Raw genomic sequence first — 23,674 nt, 5'->3', positions numbered from 1 at the left:
CACATAATTAATGGATTTGCATTAGTCACAGTCAGATCATGGCACAAAAGGAGTTCTTATGAAATATCTTGGATTGCCTCTTTAATCTGAGTGGATGAGACTGAGTCACCTGCAGAGACAGAACTCAGACAATCCATTTATAAACTCAAAAACAGACTTCAAGATATACGCTTGCGATCTCAAACACACACGCTGCAAATCACATAATAAATATTAAACCAAAAACCCCCAAACCGATGCTAAAAGAACATCATTAAGGTTGCAAAGTCAAGCACTCAAGTCAGGAAATACCAGAATTAATCTTAATTCAGCCCTCATGTGTATGCATTATGATACAGTTTTATATTACATCATCACACGCTATTTTGTCCCCAGGACCCCTGCCTCATTCAGGGTACAGATTGGAACTGTGCTCACATAGTAACAAGCTATTCAATATTTTTTCTTCTCATTGCTTATTGGGGGCCCCACATCTTATTTACAGCACACTATTCAAACCCTGCTTTGAAACAGAATTATTAATTTCCTCATGGGCTTTTCTACAGCACTCATCCCTACAGAATCTGAGTGCTTCACAAACCATTTATTTTCACAACAGCTCTGTGAGGTGACAGGGTGATGAGATCCCCATTTCACAAATGGGTAACTGGGGCAGAGAGATATTAAGGTCAACATTTCCCACTACTTTTGGGTGCCCAATCCGAGATGACTAAAACACGATTTTTCAGATTTACCATTCATTACAGAGCACTTACATGTTCAAAGCACAGCTTCCACTGACTTCAGCTTGCAGCACTTCTACATAACAGACCCCAGCATATCAAGTCAGGAATCCAGAAAAGGAGGAACACACAATTAGTGACCACTTGCAGAAATTGTGGCTTAAGAGACTTGTCAAGAATCACATAAGAACTACATGGCATAGAATCCAACTGTCAAGGGCAGCATTCAACTCCCGCAACCATCTTCTCTCTTCCTGTAATCCCCTATCTATGCACTACAAACTTTCCAACTTCAGCAACAAATGATCCCTGGGCCATACAAACAGCAGTCTCCTTCACTATACAATGCTGACTCATCCCACAGCAGATCCATCCTGTGCAATGAATAAGGCAGGAGTCTTGTGGAAAAAAAAAAACAGTAAGCGATCATGTAAATAAAAACAATCATAACGCATACACACAAGGGTGCCGATTTCAGGTTGCACAGGCAACCTTAATAATATTGTTTTAATATAGTTGTGTGCAAGTTCCTAGGTTTCTTAAAGTCAACTGAAGAAAAAGGAATTCCATCATGTGGCATTATACTGACACCCATATGGATCAGCAGCAGAGTTGGAACCTTCAGATCCACCACACAGACCTCTGACATTTGAGCTTACAAAATAACAGAGCTAAATAGTAGACAGAGGATGACAATTTTCCGCTGAGCACACAATTATACAGATGTAAATTTGTAGTATAGACCAGGAATCTCGGGTTCCATTCCAGGCTCTAGGAGTGTGCTCTAGTGCAGTGCTACTCAAAGTGGCGGTCCGCGGACCAGTGCTGGTCCGTGAGCCATCGGCTGCCGGTCTGCACGCACATTGGAAAAAAATTTGCCGGTCCCCCACATCAGATAGCTTGAGAAGCACTGCTCTAGTGAGCACAAACTTCTACCTGTCTCCCCCTCCAAATTTGACCCTTTCTGACCTATCCCCTCCAATCTGTCCCTGTCCTGTCTCCCTCCCCTGGCTCTCTGTGTCAGACCCATTCTCCTTGCTCAGCCAGTCCCAGTCTGTGAAACACCCTAGCGAAGTGTGTGTGTCTTGTCCCACTCTGGCACCAGTTCACATAGTAAAATAGTAGGCTGTCATCCTCTATCAGTCACTTTGTAACTTCCCTTCTTACCCCCAGCTCAACCAGTCCCAGCCTCCCCATCCCAAGTCACAGTCCCCTTGCTCAACCAGTGCCAGTCTCAGTACACATCATGTCCCAATCTCCTCCTTTCCATCCTCACTCTTCCCCCCACCTTCCCCTGCATTCAAAACAGATGCCTTCCTCTTCCATGGTGCTTAGGTGCCAGCAAGGGGGGGAGGGTCACCAACAGTACTGGAGACAGGCTCCCTGCTCTCAACTTCAGTGCCCAGAACCTTCTCACAACAGCTGGAGCAGGATTTAGATGGAAATTCTGGTTTCTCCCTTGTAGCCATTGGCTGCAGGGAGCATGCTTAGTGAGGACAGAATCTTAGCTTCTAAGAATCAAAGAAATTTACTGAGCATCTGCAAAACAATTTTGCAAAGGCTTATAACTTGGCCAGATTTGAGAAGATTTTCACAAGGGTCACAAAAGGTACACCCTTGACACAGAAGTCACCCTCCTGCCAAATTTCACTAAAGCAGTTACCAGCCTTGTCTATAATATACGGCTCTTCCATGCAAATGGTTTAAAACCATATTTTAGAGCAATCACATTATGTTTTCTTAATTTCAAAGGTCTCAGTAGTATTGAAACATGACTAGACATATATCCTAATGTTTTTGTCCACATAACCTAGCATGTTTTTCGACTTTCCATCTTATTTTGTTAGGAATCATTTATTTAAAACATCTACAAAGGAAAGTGAAGAAAAGGGTGAAACAAGGTCAGGGATGGTAAATGTCAGAGTTTTGTAAAATGCAAACATGACACCTTTTTGATACTATAGTTGTTTTGGCTTTAATTTACCAAATAATTTAAAAAAAAAATCAGACAAAAACATCATCTAGAACCTTTTGTATTGGGAAGAATGTCACTGTTGATGCAACGACAGTTATGTACATAGTTGGACTGTATGTTTCTTAAGATATGAGGATTTTCTCTTGGTAATTACATGTTAATACTGTTTAAAAAACAGCCAGCTCTCTCTCTATTCAAGAGTTTTAATAATTGGGTCCTGATTTACACCAAGATAAAATGCATATATGCTCCAGAAAGACTTATTTAAATGCATGCTGTGAATGATCCACATTTATTTGTACACAGTCATAAGGCAAGTCGCATTTTCAGTGAAGGTCAAATATTTATTTTGTTAATACTGATAATACATTATTTTTTGTTTAGATTCAATTCACAACAAATAGTTCTTGTATTTCAGATAGCCTTTTTCACAGCTCTAGAACCAAAGTGATTTAGCCAAGTGTGGTTTTACTCTGAAAACAGATTATAAAAACAGCATTTTTATCACCATGATGCTGACCAGATACCTCTGCTTGAAGCAATGATCGAAGGACTGCTGCTTATTCTGAAGAAAATCAACAGGGCAGAATTCACTACTTAACACCAATGTAACTTACCACGGGCAAGCAGGAGAAGTCCCTCCCTCCCCCCTCACCAAAACTCTGGTTTTGAAACAGTCAACTGAAAAGCTGGTCAAATATTTTCTTTCCAGTTTATACATAAAAATGAATTTGAAGTAGTTTTATGTACTCCACCTGCCAGAGTCCTCCTGCCAGTTTTTGTGATTTTACAACTACACACACACTTTTTTTAAACGAACAGTTCTCTCCGCTACTGATGTATATAGAAACACGCCCCCCCAAAAACAAAACAAAAAAACCCCCCACGTATACAAACAAAAAAGGAAGCAAACTAACGACACAGGGAAAATGGTGAAAACAAACACCATACAAAGTGCTGTCAAAATACCCAACAGAAAAACTGGAAAAAAAATGATGTAAAAACTATGTAGACGGAAGTGTCATTTCAAAGTTGATAGTGCCCATTTAAGAGAACTATCAAAACACACCCATAATTTTCTCAAACTTTAAGATACTACACATCACACACTCTGCCTCTAGTTAAGTTTGAGACAGACAGTGTGGCTTACAGAGCACACGAAAGCTTGTCTCTTACTAGACCAACTTCTGTTGGTGAGAAAGATACTCACTCACCTTGCCTCTCTAATATCCTGGGACAGACACAGCTACAACTCTAGTTAAATCTTAGTATCTTGCCACAAATAGGCCACGAGTTAAAACAGAACAATAAGAGGTATTGTCTTAGACACTGTGGGCTTGGAAGTAATACAGAAATAAGGTGCCAATTTTTGCTGCTCACCATGACAGAATAGTGTAAATAGTTTTGTCTGCTTGATCATTTTAATACTGAATGGAGACTTACAAAAGGATTTAAAACCATAAATATTTGAGAAAGTAATTCACTATGTGTTTTTTGAGACCTATTTCTCACTATCCTACTTCAAGTTAACTCCTGTGATTTATTAGTTCTTAATTCATAATCAGTATAGCCCAATTCCACCTCAGTCTCCCAGTAATACCAATGCATACCTCCTCCTCTTCCCTCTTTGTTATTTGTATTACAGTAGCCTCTAGGGGCTCCAAAAAAGACTGCACCCTCATTGTGCTAAGCCAGTGGTTCTCAACTCTGGTCCACTGCTTGTTCAGGGAAAACCCCTGGCGCACCAGGCCAATTTGTTTACCTGCTGCGTCCGCAGGTTCGGCCGATCATGGCTCCCACTGGCCGCAGTTCGCCACTCCAGGCCAATGGGGGCTGCAGAAAGTGGCGTGGGCTGAGGGATGTGCTGGCCGCCCTTCCTGCAGCCCCCATTGGCCTGGAGTGGTGAACCACGGACAGTGGGAGCTGCAATTGGCTGAACCTGAGGACGCGGCAGGTAAACAAACCGGCCCGGCACACCAGGGACTTTCCCTGAACAAGCGGTGGACCAGAGTTGAGAACCACTGTGCTAAGCACTGTGAAAAACACACAGTAAGAGGCAGTCACTGCTTTGAAGATCAGATAGTCATCAGAAGTCTATCAATGAACAACAACCAAAAAACCCAATTACATTTAAGTGCTCTTAAAAAAATCCTCATGGGGGAAGTGAGCAAAGAAATTTGCAGCACCAAACTATTCCATTACACAAAACAATGCTTTACGCTACTGAAGATACATTTATTCTGTTAAAAATCCAAACCAGAATGCTATTGTTTTTCCAGTGACCCTTGGTTCCAATCAAGTCACAACAAGGCATTTCATCAGCTCAAGAATGAGCTTTACAACACTCACTGAATCTGTGAAGCATTTACACATGATCATAAATAAATATTTCAATATATACACATACACATGCACACAGTGAAGACCAGCTACATTATTCAACAGTACACTGGAAGATTTTGGTCACTTACAATAAACATATGCATTTACCATACTATTTAGCACAAAAGCTCTTTAACCTGGGGGTCAAGAACAGGCACCATGGGGATGGGATGCAACCTCTATATCTTTCCCATACAGCTGAAGGAAAGGCAGGTCCCCACTACATTCTGGTTATATGGTAGGAGGGTCCAAGCATGAAAAAGGCTGAGAACTAATGACTTAGTATATTTATGTATTTATTGCACCATGTTACACAAATATATAGGCAACAGCCTAAACAGAAAATATTAAATACATTTTATATGGAACTCTCTTGTACTCTATGCTTAAAATGTAACAGTTAAAAATCGCAGCCTGAAGACAAGATGATTATTACACAGTGGTGTACATTTTCCGAGTCTGAACAGAAAGAATATTTCCAAAGAGTATTTTCTTTAGATACCGAATATGAAAATGAAAAGTTGAGCACCAGAGAACCAGACACATAGAAGACCTAGCAAACAAAACTAACCTTGAAACATTTACAAGGAAAATGTTTTCAAGAAAAAACCTCTTTTTTCAGGAAAACTTGCAAAAACGTGGCAGGGTTAATTGTTAGCATATAGTGACGGACTTACTACTTAACGCTGACCTAGAAAGCAGAATTCTCAGACATCTTGCTTTAAGTATAGGGTTGAGGAATGTTATGGTAGATTAAACAGAATTTCCAGGAAACAATGAGCATTATTATTTGTATTATTGTAGCACCTAGACCCAGTGATGAGCTGCCAAAAGCTGAAGAACCGGTTCCTTCACTTGCTCCGGCTCTTCGGTGGCGGGTCCTTTAGTCGGTCCGGGTCTTCGATGGCACTGAAGGATCCACTGCCGAAGTGCCGCCGAAGACCCAGAGCGAGTGAAGCGCCCGCCGCCAAACTGCTGCCAAAGAGCCGCCGGGTGAGTAAAAATTAAAAAGGGATTATCAGGGGAGCTTACCCAGCCGACAGCTCAGGCTGGCCGGACAGGACGTTCCCGTGGGTCGGATGTAGTCCGCAGGCAGGAGTTTGCCCACCTCTTTCACAACCGGCTTCAAAATTTAGCAACTGGTTCACGTGAAACAGTGCAAACCAGTTCCAGCTCACCACTGCCTAGACCCCCAAATCAAGATGGGAGCCTATTGACATAACACCAACCACTCCTTACTTCTCTCAGACATTTTACCACATCTCTATGGCCTCCATTCTATTATTCTGATGCAGAATGGAGCAAAGACTCCAAATCATAATCTCTGCCAACAGCTTTTAAATTATATGGCTATCAAGAACTAGGGAGATTAACACCAAACTATGGGGCTACTACTTTTCTTATTAGGCAGTTCTTAGCCAAGGCTTTACAAGTTTATGTCCCCTAATAAGCCACATCAGAACACCTGTAGTGAACCTTGTCAGACACTTTTGGCCAGTAAGTACAGCTCTTTGCAGGAGCTGCTGAATCATAGCCCTCTCCAAGCAGTGACTGAAAATATTTCTTCATCTGACCCAGCACGTTATGTGGGAATTCACAATTTCTAGACTCCTCTCTCAAGAATGGAAGCACAGCATACCACTAAATAGTTACATATTCAAAAGAGGCATGTTATTGGACCAAACTTTACTTTTATATGATGGAAGTCAAGATGCCAGTGAGCAGGTGAAAAATTTCTCAAAAATATACCGGCATATATTTCAAAATTCAAGTTTTACCTTTGGTTCTTCAAGTTTTTACCATCTAAAGAAAAGCTTGAGTAGAACCAGAGAGCTTTTAACTGCAGCACTCTTTAGTCAGCATTCCCTACTATCTTATTTGGAAAAAAATGTTCAATGGTATACTGGAGGGTGTGGGTTTTCTACTTTTATCTATGGCAAAGGTGTAGACAATGTTTAAAAGGAATTACTATTACCAATTTATTTTATCCTCAAAGTACATACTTTTTGGACAACATACGTGTTTAAAGTAATCTGGAAGATAGTAGAAATAGGATTCTTACAATGTCTGAATAGGCAGCTGCAAAAGAAAACAGACTTTTTTTTTTTTTTAAAACTTCAATAAGTTTTGGCTACCAAAACAGGAAAACACAGCGTGGCCTTGGACATTAGTCCCTTACTGCAGAGTTCTTCAAAGAAAGTGGATGAAATTATGACTTCTAGACTAAACAGTGAAAACTTTACTGGTGATAAACAAGTTGTTGAAAATAAATAGGTATCTTAGAATTCAAATAAAAAATTAAAGTTCATCTGTAGAAAAAAAAGTCATGTATTATTAGTATTAACAAATAATACAATTGTAGAATGGAAGGCTCCAGGTCAAATTCTGCAACTTTTACATTGAGGCACCCTGGATTCAATAAGAAAATTAGTAAAGGTACTAGTCAACATGAATAAATTATAGAACTGGGTCAGAGTGCAATAGCTCTGCATTAAAGAGAACATTTGCCTATACAAAAACAACCAAAAAATGTATCATTTTAGATAACTTAAAATTTTTAGATTAAAGAGTTGACCCTAAGAGATGGCCAGTATCTTTGAAAACTTATGGCAAACGGGGGAAGTCCCAGATGACTGGAAAAAGGCTAATATAGTGCCAATCTTTAAAAAAGGGAAGAAGGAGGATCCTGGGATCTACAGGCCAGTCAGCCTCACCTCAGTCCCCGGAAAAATCATGGAGCAGGTCCTCAAAGAATCAATCCTGAAGCACCTACATGAGAGGAAAGTGACCAGGAACAGTCAGCATGGATTCACCAAGGGAAGGTCATGCCTGACTAATCTAATTGCCTTCTATGATGAGATTACTGGTTCTGTGGATGAAGGGAAAGCAGTGGATGTATTGTTTCTTGACTTTAGCAAAGCTTTTGACACGGTCTCCCACAGTATTCTTGCCAGCAAGTTAAAGAAGTATAGGCTGGATGAATGGACTATAAGGTGGATAGAAAGCTGTGTAGATCGTCGGGCTCAATGGGTAGTGATCAATGGCTCCATGTCTAGTTGGCAGCCGGTGTCAAGTGGAGTGCCCCAGGGGTCGGTCCTGGGGCCGGTCTTGTTCAATATCTTCATAAATGAACTGGAGGATGGTGTGGATTGCACCCTCAGCAAATTTGCGGATGATACTAAACTAGGAGGCGTGGTAGATACGCTGGAGGGCAGGGATAGGATACAGAGGGACCTAGACAAATTGGAGGATTGGGCCAAAAGAAATCTGATGAGGTTCAATAAGGATAAGTGCAGGGTCCTGCACTTAGGACGGAAGAACCCAATGCACAGCTACAGACTAGGGACCGAATGGCTAGGCAGCAGTTCTGCAGAAAAGGACCTAGGGGTGACAGTGGACGAGAAGCTGGATATGAGTCAGCAGTGTGCCCTTGTTGCCAAGGCGGCCAATGGCATTTTGGGATGTATATGCAGGGGCATAGCGAGCAGATCGAGGGACGTGATCGTTCCCCTCTATTCGACATTGGTGAGGCCTCATCTGGAGTACTGTGTCCAGTTTTGGACCCCACACTACAAGAAGGATGTGGATAAATTGCAGAGAGTCCAGCGAAGGGCAACAAAAATGATTAGGGGTCTGGAACACATGACTTATGAGGAGAGGCTGAGGGAACTGGGATTGTTTAGTCTGCAGAAGAGAAGAATGAGGGGGGATTTGATAGCTGCTTTCAACTACCTGACAGGTGGTTCCAGAGAGGATGGTTCTAGACTATTCTCAGTGGTAGAAGAGGACAGGACAAGGAGTAATGGTCTCAAGTTGCAGTGGGGGAGGTTTAGGTTGGATATTAGGAAAAACTTTTTTCACTAGGAGGGTGGTGAAACACTGGAATGCGTTACCTAGGGAGGTGGTAGAATCTCCTTCCTTAGAGGTTTTTAAGGTCAGGCTTGACAAAGCCCTGACTGGGATGATTTAATTGGGGATTGGTCCTGCTTTGAGCAGGGGGTTGGACTAGATGACCTCCTGAGGTCCCTTCCAACCCTGATATTCTATGATTCTAAAACAATTAATTTAATTTCTGATTAGCATTTTAGATATAAAATTATCCATTAGTCTAAAAAAAATCATTTAATTCCTCAATCCCATTTGTCTTTCCAATTATGCTCCATCTTCCTCCTTCCCGTCATCTCTATGATCACTGCTATTTACAACCATTGCTTTGCATTCCTCTCTTCAATACTTTTCAATCTGGCTTCAACTTTCTTCAGTCTTCTGCAACCCATGCTCACCAAGGCTCTCTAGAACCCTTCATAGCCAAATTTCAGGGCCCCCTTTCTCCATTGTTTTTTATGGGAACTGTGCCAGACTAAATTTAGTCCAGAAAATTAAATCTAGTTCTTCCATATGACACAGCTGAGTGTTCCAGATTCTTGATTAGTATATTTTCATACTTTATCATTGTAACAGTGACTGAAAATTATTAGGCACTACGTAAGCACATAAAGAGATGGTTCCTGTCCCAAAGAGCCTACAGTCTAAGTCTGAGATGAGACAACCACTGAACACAACAAACAGGTCAGGAAGCACAAGAAAACAATTAGACTAGTAGTCAGCATGAAAAGCACTGGTCAAAGCACACCTGACAAACATTTTTGTAAGCAACATGGCCCAGGACAGTTTTAAGGACAGTGAGGTGGCTTTACAGAGGTGTGCGTGTAACTCCTCCCAGGCATGAGGGATGACATGTGAGAAATGACCAAGATGACAGTCTGCAAATTTAACAAATTGGCAACAAAGGCTAGAATCAATGGCAGAGAAAAGACAGGAATCAAGACCTTCCTGATATTAAAAAGATAATTAGAGCAGGGATAGGTCATGAAGAAAATCAGGGTGGATAAAAATCAGACTTAAAAAAAATTGGATTTTTAAATTTAAAATAGGTTTTTTCCTCAAAAAGCATTTTATCAAAAAAATCCTATCTAAAGATAGTTTTAATTAAGACACATTATAGCTCAAAGATATCTCATCATGGATTGGGATTATACATTCTAATTCTATACGATGAGACAATATTCATGTAATGTTTAAGAAAAGTTTTGTAAATGAGTTCCAATAGTTCATGGATTAGGGACCCAATCTTATGGGGTTCCTGGGGCTTCTGTATAGATTATTTAGGTTAATCTTTCTATCTACCCAATGGGACAGTGCTTAATGCTTAATCTAGAAGATACCATCAGAGATGCATAGTTTTGCAGTTCTCAAAAAGTTTCAGAAAGTTCAATGAATAGAAGATCGTTGGGGGTGAAATAGAATAGATCTGGACAAGGAGAAGAAGTCTGGAGATAAATGTGAGAGGGGAGGGACAGGCAGTAGAAACAAAAGTGAAACTGTTTGAGCAGTATATTCCAGAAGTCTTGAGGTCTTTCCGTGTAGCCTTCATTGATTTGAGATCTACAATACCATTCTCTCGCTAAAAGGGAAAACCTATATTGGCAGCAGACCATAAAAGAGACCCAGTTTGGGAATATTTTAATGAAGTTCCTCTACCTGTGGGTAAGACAGGCATGCGTGCAAATTGCAAACAGTGCAACAAAGAAATCCAAGGCCTGGTTGCCCGAATGAAACAACAACATGAGACATGTTCCTTCTCAGGAGGAAGCTGCGTTGAAGATGATGAAAGGAACATGTCTGAACATGCAGGATCTTCAGGTTGATAAACTTCTGTATTTCATACTTCTTTCTTAAGGACTGCCTGTCTTCCTTCTGGACTAGTCTTGAATTCTCATGTTTGAGCAAAAAATATAGTTGTTACTCTATGGTACTATTATTTTAGATGCAGTTGTGATAAAAAAATAAATAGCTGAAATAGGCAGCTCTTCTTTTTACAATTTCACCTTTAAAGTAGTACTGAGTGTCTGTGAATGCAATGAGTAATCCTAAATGAGCAGTATGGTAATAATAATTAAATAACTGCATTGACTTATTTTGTTTAGGAGAATCCACCCTCAACATACAGGATTCTGAAGACTATCCACCTTCAAGATCACCATCATTTTCTATAGTTTCAGTTATCTGCCAATGATAGTGTTTCAATCACATCGTGTATGTCAAGTAGCCAAAGTATATCACCTATTGCAAAAAGAAAAAAAAAATCATCATCATCCAGAAACAACCATAGACAAGTTTGTGAGAACCACCAGCAGATTATAAAAAGAGGTAACCGATGAAAAAATTGCTCGGTTTGTTTATGCAACAAACTTCTTTCTACGATTGAGAACCCACACTTCATTAACATGGTTCAGTCATTAAGACCAGGACACAGTCACCTAACAGAGCAGATGTCACAGGCAAATTACTGGATAAAGTGTATGAAAGAGAAATTGAGCAGCATGCAAAAGGTCTAAAATTGTTAACCTGAGTCTTAATGGGTGGAGCAATGTCCACAATGATCCTGTTGTATGTGCTTGTGTGACAACAGAAGAAGGGAATGTCTTTCTTACAGAAACAACTGATGCATCAGGAAATGCACACACAGCAGGATACTTACAAGAAGTAGCAGTAAAACCTATAACAAACTGTGAAAAAAAATTCAAATGTCTAGTACGCAGCTTGGTCACAGACAATGCTGCAAATGTATCCAAGATGAGAAGAAATTTAGAAGAGAGCGAAGAGAATCCCAACCTAATAACATACAACTGCCATGCTCATTTGATACACCTCCTAGCCAAAGACTTCAGTGTTCCAAAAATAAAGGCTAATGTTGTTGAAAATACTTCCATAACAACCACTTTGCAGCAGCTGCTCTGAAAAAAGTGGGAGGAACCAAGCTAACTCTCCCACAAGACATGAGATGGAACTCAGAGTGGACTGTTTTGAACTATACCAAGAACTGGCCTAATCTGATGACAGTTTGTTAACAAAATTGTGAAAAAATAAATGGCACTGTCACAGCCAAAATTCTCAACATTGGGCTTACAAGAAATGTTGAACTCATGCGGAGTATCCTGAAGCTTATTTCTATAGCCTTGAACAAAATGCAGGGAAATAGCTATTTTATTGCTGACGCTGTTGAACTTTGGAAGGAACTGAGTGAGGTCTTAAAAAGAGAAATATGCAGAGTTAAATTACAAGCATTAAAAAAACGAATGGGACAAGCACCCTCTCCAGCTCACTTTCTTGCAAATATTCTCAATACTCGGTACCAGAGTCAAACCTTAACTGCTGAAGAAGAGGAGTTGGCTATGACATGGACATCCAGCAATCATCCCTCCATAATGCCAACTATAATAATCTTCAGAGCTAAGGGTGAACCATTCAAGAAATATATGTTTGCTGATGATGTTTTAAAGAAAGTCACACCAGTAAACTCATGGAAGTCACTTAAGCACTTGGATTCAGAGACTGTTGAAGTTATAATCTCACTTTTAACAGCAGTAGCGTCTTCTGCCGGTGTAGATAGTATATTTTCTTCGTTTGGAATAATTCAATCCAAACTGAGAAATCGTTTGGGACCTGAAAAAGCAGGAAAGCTTGTTTTTCTTTTCCAGATTATGAACAAACAGGAAAATGAAGGTGAAGACGACTGAGGTAGCTGCAGAAGCCAATATTTTAAGTTTTTCATGTTGACCTAGCAGTCTATTTAATTTTTTAAAATTCATTTAACTATTTTAGTTAAACAATTTTAAAAAAAACAAACCAGATTTTAAAAAACTTGAATGTTTAACTAAATTCAAAATTTCATATGCTTGTTTTGTTAAAATATTATGTTTGCTATTGAAGGAAAAAATTCCAGAATACATAACGTTGTTGTTTTAGTTAAATAAAACAATTTAAATGTCTGTCTGGTGATGTTCTCCTCCTAATACAGAATGGTAAGAAAATCCTCCAAATATTAATGATTAACTTGTTGAATTGGGGATAGTTCACCTCCCAATGACTTCAGAAACATATGCTTCAATTAGCTTTGGTAAATGAAATAACCAAACAATCATTCATTTTCTGATATAGCTGTAAATCTAATCTGAAAAGTTTTCAAAAAAATCACTTTAAAAATGTATAGTGTGTGCCTTCTAAAAATGAAACCTACATCTATCTCTGAGCTGTGAAGAATATGTATTAAGGTTATAACAACCAACAAGAATGCACTTTTTATGTAGGAATCCATGATTAAATCGAGTCTTCCTGACTAGTGATTTAAATCAAACTGATTTAAATCAAATCCACCCAGGCAAAAGGGAAGTAAAAATATTTTCAATGTAATGAAACCTATCATTAACCTAACAAAAAATGTAATTAAAAATCAATTATTAAAATTCTTAGCGTAGGGCATCTATACAATTGGAAGAACAAATGACTATAAAAAGTTCTCCTCCCACTGGAACTACAGAAAACTGATTAGGTGGGAAATATTCACCTGATCTAAATGGCTAAATCCAACTCAATGCTCCAAAAGAAGGTGAAACTCCTGTACAGTTCAGTGCGGGAAAATTCTTTCCCAATCTCAAATTTGGCTAATGTGTTAGCACAGCATGTTTGAGCAAGAAAAATCCATATTTAAGAATGCAATATTATTTAAAACCCAAGATATCACAATTGTCCATTTATTCTTGGTGTAAAGAATTCCAAATATTTTTGTCTAAGGAAGTGCTTCAACACATATAATCTAAACTGCTGATTCTATTATTGCTAATAGTTAAGTATCTAATAATGCCCAAGTGTTTCCCCATACTTGTATAGTTGAAACAAAGTCTTACTGAAGTACGTACATACTGCAATAGATCACTAGCAACATCTCCTCCATCTTGTACACAAAATGAGCTCTTCAACCTGTCATAACTAAGACTGTGTCCTACTCCTGAGAAATTTATGTAGTAGTTGCTCTCTATACCTTCCCCAACAGTTCGTAAATTCTAATAGAAGTAAGATGCCCAAAATGAGACCGGTTACTCCAACTGACACCTCACTAAGGCTTTGTGTAATCATTTACATTCTCTTGTTTACAATACTGCTATTTATTGTAAGTATAAGAGGCTTTTGGTAGTCTTTATTGTAATTGCAGTATTTCCTTGGCATTCTTCCACCAAAATTCACTAATGTCTGCTTTGTCTAAGATCTGTGAGGCGTTTGAGACCTCTGAAAAGACCATGTGTCTCTAAACTTTCACACAGTCACTTTCCTCTCAAAACCCCATCTTAGCCTCTATGGCAATATTGCTCAAGCAGGGGACAGTTATAGGCTTACTGCTGGTCACTCACTTCTCAGGTCCTAGAGGATTCTCCACTAAACACAGATAGAATTGATACGAGTTAATGGTAACCACCAATTTACCAGGATGATGCCAAAGGGTACGTGTCCTCCCCCGACTGCGGATCCACCCTCTCTTGCTCTACAGTCTTTTTCATGGTTGGGAAAAAGAGACATTGCCATACAAGAAAAGAGCAGTGGTCCATCTAGTCCAGTAACCTGTTTAATGGCCACTAATAATAAATATGTCAGAGGAAAGTGCAAAAAATCCTGTGGTGGGCAATTCTAGAATTAGAGAAGGGAAGTTTCTTCCTAATTTTGTCAGTTAGTGGTCTGGATTAAGGACTGAAGCATGAGGGTTTATATCTCTATATATGTTTTAAAAGATTATAATGCTGGATGTTCTGTTTGAATCATACTATGCTCTAGGATTCAACAATATCTCGTGGCAATGAATTTACAGATTTCCTGCGGCCCGTCACAGCTCCCCTCACCTCCAGTCCCCTTAAGCGCATTGCGTCCCTGCTCCTCCACCTACCTCCCAGCGCTTCCTGCCACCAAACATTTGGCAGCACTTAGGACTTTCCAGGGGGGAGGAGCGGGGGTGCAGCGTGCTCAGGGGAGGAGGTGGAGAAGAGGCGGGGCCTCATGAAAGAGGTGGAGTGGGGCCGGGGGCTTTTGTATCTTTGTATGAAAAGGTGTCAGTGATGTGGCCCTCGGGCCAATATACTAGTCTCCATGTGGCCCTCATGGTGATTTGAGTTTGAGATCCCTGGCGTAGAGAGTACGCTTATAAAGTTTGCGGACAATACCAAGCGGGGGGGGGAGGGGGTTGCAAGTGCTTTGGAGGATAGGATTAATATTCAAAATGATCTGGACAAACTGGAGAAATGGTCTGAAGTAAACAGGATGAAACTCAATACGGACAAATGCAAAGTACTCCACTTAGGAAGGAACAATCAGTTACACATATATAAAATGGGAAATGACTGCCTAGGAAGGAGTACTGCAGAAAGGGATCTGGGAGTCATAGTGGATCACAAGTTAAATATGAGTCAACAGTGTAACGCTGTTGCAAAAAAAGTAAACATTCTGGGATGTATTAAAGTATTGTAAGCAAGACGAGAAGTAATTCTTCTGCTCTACTCCACACTGATTAGGCCTCAACTGGAGTACTGCGTCTAGTTCTGGATGCCACATTTCAGGAAAGATGTGGACAAATTGGAGAAAATCCAGAGAAGAGCAACAAAAATGATTGGAGGTGTAGAAAATATGACCTATGAGGGAAGACCGAAAAAATTGGGTTTGTCTAGTCTGGAGAAGAGGGGACATGATAACAAGAACATAAAAGGTTGTTACAAGGAGGAGAGAGAAAAATCGTTCTTCTTAACCTCTGAAGATAGGACGAGAAGCAATGGGTTTAAATTGCAGCAAGGGCAGTTTACGTTGGACATTAGGAAAAACTTCTTATCAGAGTGGTTAAGCACTGAAATTGCCTAGGGAGGTTGTGGAATCTCCATCATTGGGGATTTTTAAGAGAAGGTTGGACAAACACCTGTGAGGGATGGTCTAGATAATATTTAGCCCTGCCTTGAGTGCAGGGGTTTGGACTAGATGACCTCTCGAGGTCCCTTCCAGTTCTATGAAAATTTCTCCCAAGTTTCCTAGTTTCCATTTTGTATTTTACCTGTAACAGTCTGTGCTCCTTTCTACTGGCTTCACTTGAGCCGGGTTTCCACTCTCTGCAACTTGAACCTTACTGTTTTTATCCATACTGCTTATTTTCTTTCCTTCCTGCTTTTTTTTTTGTTTAGGCATATTCATACCTTCCATGACTCAGCTACAGTATGCTTAAGTAATCCATACTGAATCTAGGGATTTTAATTTCCTCATTTTGGATTTCAGAGTCATTTTTATTAACATCATTTCTATGCAGTCTCTCTTTGCAAACATGTCAAAACATCCACCCCTTTCATCTCTCACCCAAATGTGCTGATTTTTCCTAACCTATGCATATAGAAAGGAATGGTAATTAAATTCTTTCAAAGTCTGCATATTTTAGCTTTTAGATGTACCAGGTCTGTTGGAACCTCACTCTGAGCACTGGCTCTTTACAAGATGGTAAATATGAATGTAATTCCTGTCTTCACATACCCACCCTAAAGCAACTGTTCTGTGTGCACTGTGGCCCACAAAGAACACTCTGCAACTATTAAAGCATACAGAATAGCACTAGGGAAGTCTATTGATCTGTTCTTTCATGGCAATTTCCTATTTTTCTAGACCATCAAAGAAGGAAAGCAGTGAAAATGGCAGAACACAAAGGAGATATTGCTCATTTATATAGGTTAGAAAAGTATTACTGCTCCCCAGCAATTAAAGGTGAATAAGCAAAAGTAAAATAAACTTCCCCTTTATGGCTCTTTGTAATTTATAAAACAAAACATTTTCAAGAACCAGTTTTTTCTGGAGCTCTTTTTAAAACACACTAGGTATAGGACGTTTACATTTACCGTTCTCTCCTGAACAAGCGTGGCAATACGCTGAAGGACCTAAATAGTTTTATTACACAAAGCTAATCTGAGCTGCAGATCTCTCTGCTCTCCGGATGGGGGAGAAGATATGCCAATTCTTACTTGTCTAAGAATAGCTTAATACATAAATACACACACAGACTATCACCTTGCAAAACTGTAATAAAAATCAATTGGCCTAGGCACACAATCTAGTTGCCCACCATTTACCATGAAGCCAAAGATGATGAGGGGAAAAAAAAAAAAAAAAGACTATTACGTTATCACACATTCAAAATAATTACTTGCCCCAAGTGGGAAAGAAGAATATTGTGAGGGGCTTGATTTATATTTTAGTAATATATAAAATATTTTATACAATACAAAGAACCAGGTACTGACAAGAGAGGTTTTGCTCTGCAATTAATATTACAGGAAAGAGAAAGAAGGGAGAATAAAAGGGAGGGAGAATAAAAACAAAACCAAGAAATAAAATGACCAGAGAAATTAAGGTAAAGACGAAAAGCAAATGGATGAGAAAAATAACAAAGATAAGAAATTTTACCAACCTAAAAGTTCAGTTGTTGTATTCATTTTCCTACATTTTACTGAATTTTCTTGGAACATATCCCACAACCCCGGGGTTTGGGAAGATAAAGAAATTGTCAGTGAACCTTTTAACTTGCCGAACTCAGATTCATAGGAAAGAACGTTTTGTTTTCTGAATTTCAAGAGTAAATGTTAAACGAGAGAAATTAGAAAGCTGTAGCAGTTACACATTTGGAGCTAGGTGTTTGCTATTTGAAGCTTTGTGGGTAATTAGATTTCATTATCTAAAACAAAAAGATCAGGTTGTAACCTATTGTATACTGTTAAGTTTAAACAACAGGTACCCCTTGCTTAGTTCTACTACTTACATGTTTATAGTGTTGATGATACAAGTTTTTACCTGCAAGTGTAACAAGTAAGCTTGTGTGCAAGAGCCATGTTACTTTTCATTAGGCCTATTATAATTTGGCCTTTTATCACACTAAAACAGTTGGCTATCATCTGATTTCAGATCTAACAAGTGATACTTGTGTTTCTGGAAAAAAACTAGACACATTTTGAAAAGTAATGCTTATTTACTTTAACCAACAACTTTTTAATGAACACTTAAAGTATTACAAAAGAATAATTATAACTTATATGTAGCCTAATTTAATTGCTCAAACAAAAAACTGAATAGTTTACATTATGGAAAACTATATGCTTTGAAGCTATAATTGATACAGAAAGACTAGCTTAACCCACATATATCTTTCTGAAAGATATGGATTTAAGAAAAAACATAAGAAGTTTTTGAATGAAAAAAACAAATAAACTACCTACCGAATGATCTACATGAATGCTATCTCCTGTGGGCCAGCGATGTTTGCTGGAGTAGCCACTCAACTGCTCACCAGCCTGCCTCTGGAAGAAATATCCAACTGTGGCATCATCCTGAGACCGTCCACTGAGGGGTACCTGGACATTGGAAGCACCTGACACTGTAGCTGTAGGGATGGTGTGAGGATTGTTTCCACCTGAACTGGGCCCTGAAGTTCCAGGCCCTGGCCCTGCTGTTCTTCCACCTACTGTTCCAGCTGGGGCAACCCCTATTCCAACCCCACTGGCTTCCTGACCAATGTTCGCATGCATCATTCCTCTTGTCTCCTGCCAGGTCACTTCATTCATGCCTAGGAGGACACATGGAATGCTCATTCCACGTAGAAACCTAAAAAGAAAAAGTCTTGATAACATAAAAGGCTTTCCAATGAATGTCTTTAAATACGCAGTTCTTATAATTAGGATTTCAAAAAAATCCAGACTATATAAGAACAGTATTCTCTGTTGAAGATGTTGGCTTAAGCTTTTTCTATTTAATTAATTTAAAGTACTGTTATCAACCTAAGATGGCAGGGTTTTCGGAGACAATACATAGTATGGAGCCAAACTATCCTTGATCAAAATATAATTTCAGATCTTGAATTTAGTTTTTTATAATATCAACTGACACGTACATTCCTTCATATTAGGTCCTATAATTTCTGCTACCAACTTTGTTTTTCATAGCCTACAAACACTTTCACCTAAATAGTATGGAAGGCTAACTCCTAAATCTCAATGCAGATATGTCACAAGTGAAAAATGTTCAGTGTTATTCTGGTTGTAATTTTAATATCAAATTTCATATTAAAAACACCTATGACCAAACTGGCAGTATATTTTGGCCTTTCACTGACCACAATTTTAATCTGAACCTGAAATCTTTAGTCAGTCTGCCAACTTCCTTTTGAAGAATTTTATTTTTGGTTTGCAATAAGTATAACCGACAACCACATGCTTATTGATGAAAGACTGAAAATACCCATGATGAAGTGGACAAAGTAGCAATCAAAAAGTCGAAAAAATGCATGATCACTTTGCCCCCGCAGAGATTTTGGCAATAAAAACACAGGCAAGTCCATTCTTAGATGTTGGCAACAAAAACAGAGTTCATTCTTAATCTGGTAGAATGGACTCTGGCAATAAAAACAAAGGAGAGCCCATTCTACCAGATTAAGAATGAACTCTGTTTTTATTGCTAACATCTAAGAATGGACTCGCCTGTGTTTTTATTGCAAAATATCTGATGGGGGCAAAGTGATCATGCATTTTTTTGACTTTTTGATTCCTACTTTGTCTATTTCATCAGGCTTATTGTCAATCTTACAGTGAAATTCATAGACCAGGAGCAGTACACAAACTAAGACAAAAATATCCTAAAATGTAATAATTTATGGCATCTGCAAAAATGGTCAGAGTTATTTTTATTTTAAAGTACAGTCTGGAAGCTTTACAGTAAGTTTCATACCTTCCATAATCACTTAAGAGGAACAATATAAAACCTGAATGGAAAAAATCATATGCAGAAAGCTCCTCACCCAGTTTTTAAGCATAAAATTGTATACAAAAAGAGATCACGATCCCTTCTAATTCCTCTATGCATACACATATTTTATTCCCAGCGTTAACACCTCCTCCATGTACAATCATCATCATCAACAAAAAAAAGATACCATACTGTGGAATTGAGGTTTTTGCTATAACTCTGAATATGCATTGTTTTATTGCCATTGTAAGAAAAAATGCTACTTAGATGTAGTTTTATTATTACAACAATAGCTGTTTACTTCACTGAAATGGCATTTCACAAACATGTTATGAATTCTGAGATTTCTTCAAACTCAACAATATGACAAACCCCCCAATGCAATATTTACAGAACAAAGAATTTTGCAATATATATTCTACTGGAAATATAATCATGCATTAAGAATAATATGCCTAAAAACTATGAATGTGAAATAAAATGTGTAAGTTTTATTTTTCTTAATGAACATTCACAAAATTCATTCCAAGCAGCTCTGTGCTAAAATATATACTGTGAAAATTTAACGTTTGCATAATATGGCTCCAAGAAACTAAATACATGTGCATAGTAGCCTCTCTGAGCCTCAACATCACTTTTTTTTCCTTTTAAAAAACTAGCAGGCTTTAGTCCACTTTAAAGTTTTGTATATGATTTATATATAAATAAAGGAACTAAGTAACCAAATTAAAAAAACTAGTTTGGTACACTTATAATTGAAAAATTTATGCTCATATCAATGTTGGGTGAGCATGCTCACATTTAAAAAGTAGTTTCTGGACTGAGACTTTTTCTGTCAACCTTTATCCCCTTGTTCCCCACTCCCCACACACAAAGAGAAAAAAAATCAACGATTTATGACATATGTAAGCACAAAGAGAGATTTACAATGGAAAAACAAGGCCGGTCAGTGCAGTAATTTGTATATATCCATTTCTCCAATGCCTTCTCTACACTGGCTAAGTGAGAAGTAATTTAACTTTACCAGAACTGGTCAAATTGTAGATATACAGTTGGGCCTTAATTTACACAGTGGTTGACGTTCTTGAAAAAACACCGTGCCAAAAGAAATCGCTTAAAAAGATACCAAGGGTCTATGGGAAATAAGGGTTTAGGTTCCAGGCTCTTAAGATGTCCTCCCTAATTCATCCAATAGAGGTTTTAAAATTAATTTTTTTTAATGAAATTTGAACTTGCTACTAACCTTCACTGATGTTAAGGATGAACTTGATATGATGATAATGCTGATGTTGTTGAAGTCAGAACTCTGAGGGTAAATCTGAGGAGGATGGGGAGTGTGGAGCAGTGGAGCAGCCAGGGTGGGACACTTGGGTGGGCGGGGAAGCACAAGGAATGGGGTTACAACTAACTGACCGTGCATAACTGAAACTGTGCAAAAAAATACCATGAAAATCGAGGCCTGTACAGTTGGGCCTTGATTTACACAGTGGGTTTTTTTGCATGATTTCATTAATTGTGACCCTTTATTTTTGTACATAGTATGGATTCACTTTTACATGGTCTGGCGCAATCACCAAGATGCGCAGGTCAGTGGCGTAGCCAGGACGGGACACTTGGGTGGGCCCAGATTTGGGTGTGTGGCAATGGTGGGGGTGGGGGAGGGGAGGCTGCCTCCCCTCACCCCCTCCACAAGGCCGTGCAGGGGGTGATGGACACTCTGGCCAGGGGCCTTGCGACCCCAAGTGGACACCCGGGGAGTGGAATCAGGGCACAGGCATTTATGCCGCTCCACCCGACACTCCTGCCGGGAAGTGGGATTGGGGGCTCGCCTAGCTCCACTCACCTGGCGCTCCAGAAGGGGAGCAGGGTCAAGGGCTCGCCCCGCTCCATCCAGCGCTCCTGCTGGGGAGTGGGGGCTTACTCCATTCAGTCGGCGCTCCTGCCGAGGAACAGGATCGGGGCGTGGGCTAGCCCTGTTCTGCCCACCCAGCGCTCCTGCTGGGGATCAGGGTCAGGGTGTGGGGGCTTACCCCATTCCATCCAGCACTCTTGCTGGGGAGTGGGGTCGTGGAACAGGGGCTTACCTCACTCCACCCACCCAGCATTCTATCCAGGGAGTGAGCAAGACCCCACACCCTGACCCCACTCCCTGGCTGGAGTGCCGGGCGGAGCGGGGCAAGCCCCCGCACCCTGCTCCCCAGGTGCACGCCTGCAGCGATGCAGCCACTGGCCATCGTCCCCACAAGGCTGGCTGGAGGGGGTGAGGGGAGGTGGTCCCATCCTTCCTGCCTCCCCTCCCCAATCATGCCCACCCACCCATGTGTCCCGCCCTGGCTATGCTGCCGCTCCACACTCCCTGGCCTCCCCAGATGAGCCCTCGGAGTTCTGACTTCAACAACATCAGCATTATCATATCAAGTTCATCCTTAACATCAGTATAGTAGAAAGTTTAAATTTCACGATCAATTTTTAATTTAAAACCTGTATTGGATAAATTAGAGAGGTCATCTTGTGAGCCTGGAATCTAAAACACTTATTTCCCATGGACCCTTGGTATCTTTTAAAGGGATTTCTATTGGCACGGTGTTTTTTCAAGAACGTAACCACCGTGTAAACTGAGGCCAGACTGTATTTGGAAACATTTGATGAAATTGTCAAAATTTTTAACAGACTACCAACTCCGATTTGTAAGGAAAAAGCATATATGTTGATTAAAATATATCTATGCTACAATACGTGATATTAATATGATGATCTATATTTAAGGCCCTACCAAATTCACAGTGCATTTTGGTCAATTTCACAGTCATAGAATTTGAAAAATCCTAAATGTCATGATTTCAGCTGTTTAAATCTGAAATGTCACAGTGTTGTAATTGTAGGGGCCGAACCCAAAATGAAGTTGTGGGGGGTTTGCAAGTTTAGAATCATAGAATCATAGAATATCAGGGCTGGAAGGGACCTCAGGAGGTCATCTAGTCCAGCCCCCTGCTCAAAGCAGGACCAATCCCCAATTAAATCATCGCAGCCAGGGCTTTGTCAAGCTTGACCTTAAACTTCTAAGGAAGGAGATTCCACCACCGCCCTAGGAAACGCATTCCAGTGTTTCACCACCCTCCTAGTGAAAAAGTTTTTCCTAATATCCAACCTAAACCTCCCCCACTGCAACTTGAGACCATTACTCCTTGTCCTGTCATCTGCTACCACTGAGAACAGTCTTTGGAACCCCCTTTCAGGTAGTTGAAAGCAGCTATCAATCCCCCCCCCCCCCGCATTCTTCTCTTCCGCAGACTAAACAATCCCAGTTCCCTCAGCCTCTCCTCATAAGTCATGTGTTCCATGACTAATAATTTTTGTTGCCCTCCACTGGATGCATTCCAATTTTCCCACATCCTTCTTGTAGTGTGGGGCCCAAAACTGGACACAGTACTCCAGATGAGGACTCACCAATGTCGAATAGAGGGGAACGATCACATCCCTCGATCTGCTGGCAATGCCCCTACATATACATCCCAAAATGCCATTGGCCGCCTTGGCAACAAGGGCACACTGCTGACTCATATCCAGCTTCTCGTCCACTGTCACCCCTAGGTCCTTTTCTGCAGAACTGCTGCCGAGCCATTCGGTCCCTAGTCTGTAGCGGTGCATGGGATTCTTCCATCCCAAGTGCAGGATTCTGCACTTGTCCTTGTTGAACCTCATAAGATTTCTTTCAGCCCAATCCTCTAATTTGTCTAAGTCCCTCTGTATCCTATCCCTACCCTCCAGCATATCTACCTCTCCTCCCAGTTTAATGTCATCTGCAAACTTGCTGAGAGTGCAATCCACACCATCCTCCAGATCATTAATGAAGATATTGAACAAAACTGGCCTGAGGACTGACCCTTGGGGCACTCCACTTGATACCGACTGCCAACTAGACATGGAGCCATTGATCACTACCTGTTGAGAC

The 23,674-nt window shown here is 40.1% G+C and overlaps 1 protein-coding gene across 13 annotated transcripts in view; it reads right to left on the bottom strand.

Annotated features, from left to right (window-relative positions):
• PUM2 (pumilio RNA binding family member 2) overlaps nucleotides 1-23,674 on the bottom strand; it is a 108,304-nt gene that overhangs the window by 77,866 nt on the left and 6,764 nt on the right. For 10 of the 13 annotated variants that reach the window (XM_073335923.2, XM_073335924.2, XM_073335925.2 and 7 more), the window contains exon 2: nucleotides 18,201-18,585. The exons of 2 other annotated variants lie outside the window; for them this stretch is intronic. In XM_073335923.2, coding sequence (XP_073192024.1) covers nucleotides 18,201-18,585 — 385 coding nt within the window. Of the gene's footprint in view, nucleotides 1-755; nucleotides 849-18,200; nucleotides 18,586-23,674 lie in introns of those variants that run through there. One more of the 13 variants, XM_073335927.2, reaches the window with a different exon arrangement.

The sequence above is a fragment of the Lepidochelys kempii genome, chromosome 3, assembly GCF_965140285.1.
Source record: "Lepidochelys kempii isolate rLepKem1 chromosome 3, rLepKem1.hap1, whole genome shotgun sequence".
Taxonomy (NCBI): domain Eukaryota; kingdom Metazoa; phylum Chordata; order Testudines; family Cheloniidae; genus Lepidochelys; species Lepidochelys kempii.
Note: the sequence above shows the minus strand (reverse complement) of the source record. Positions and strands in the feature narration are given on the sequence as shown.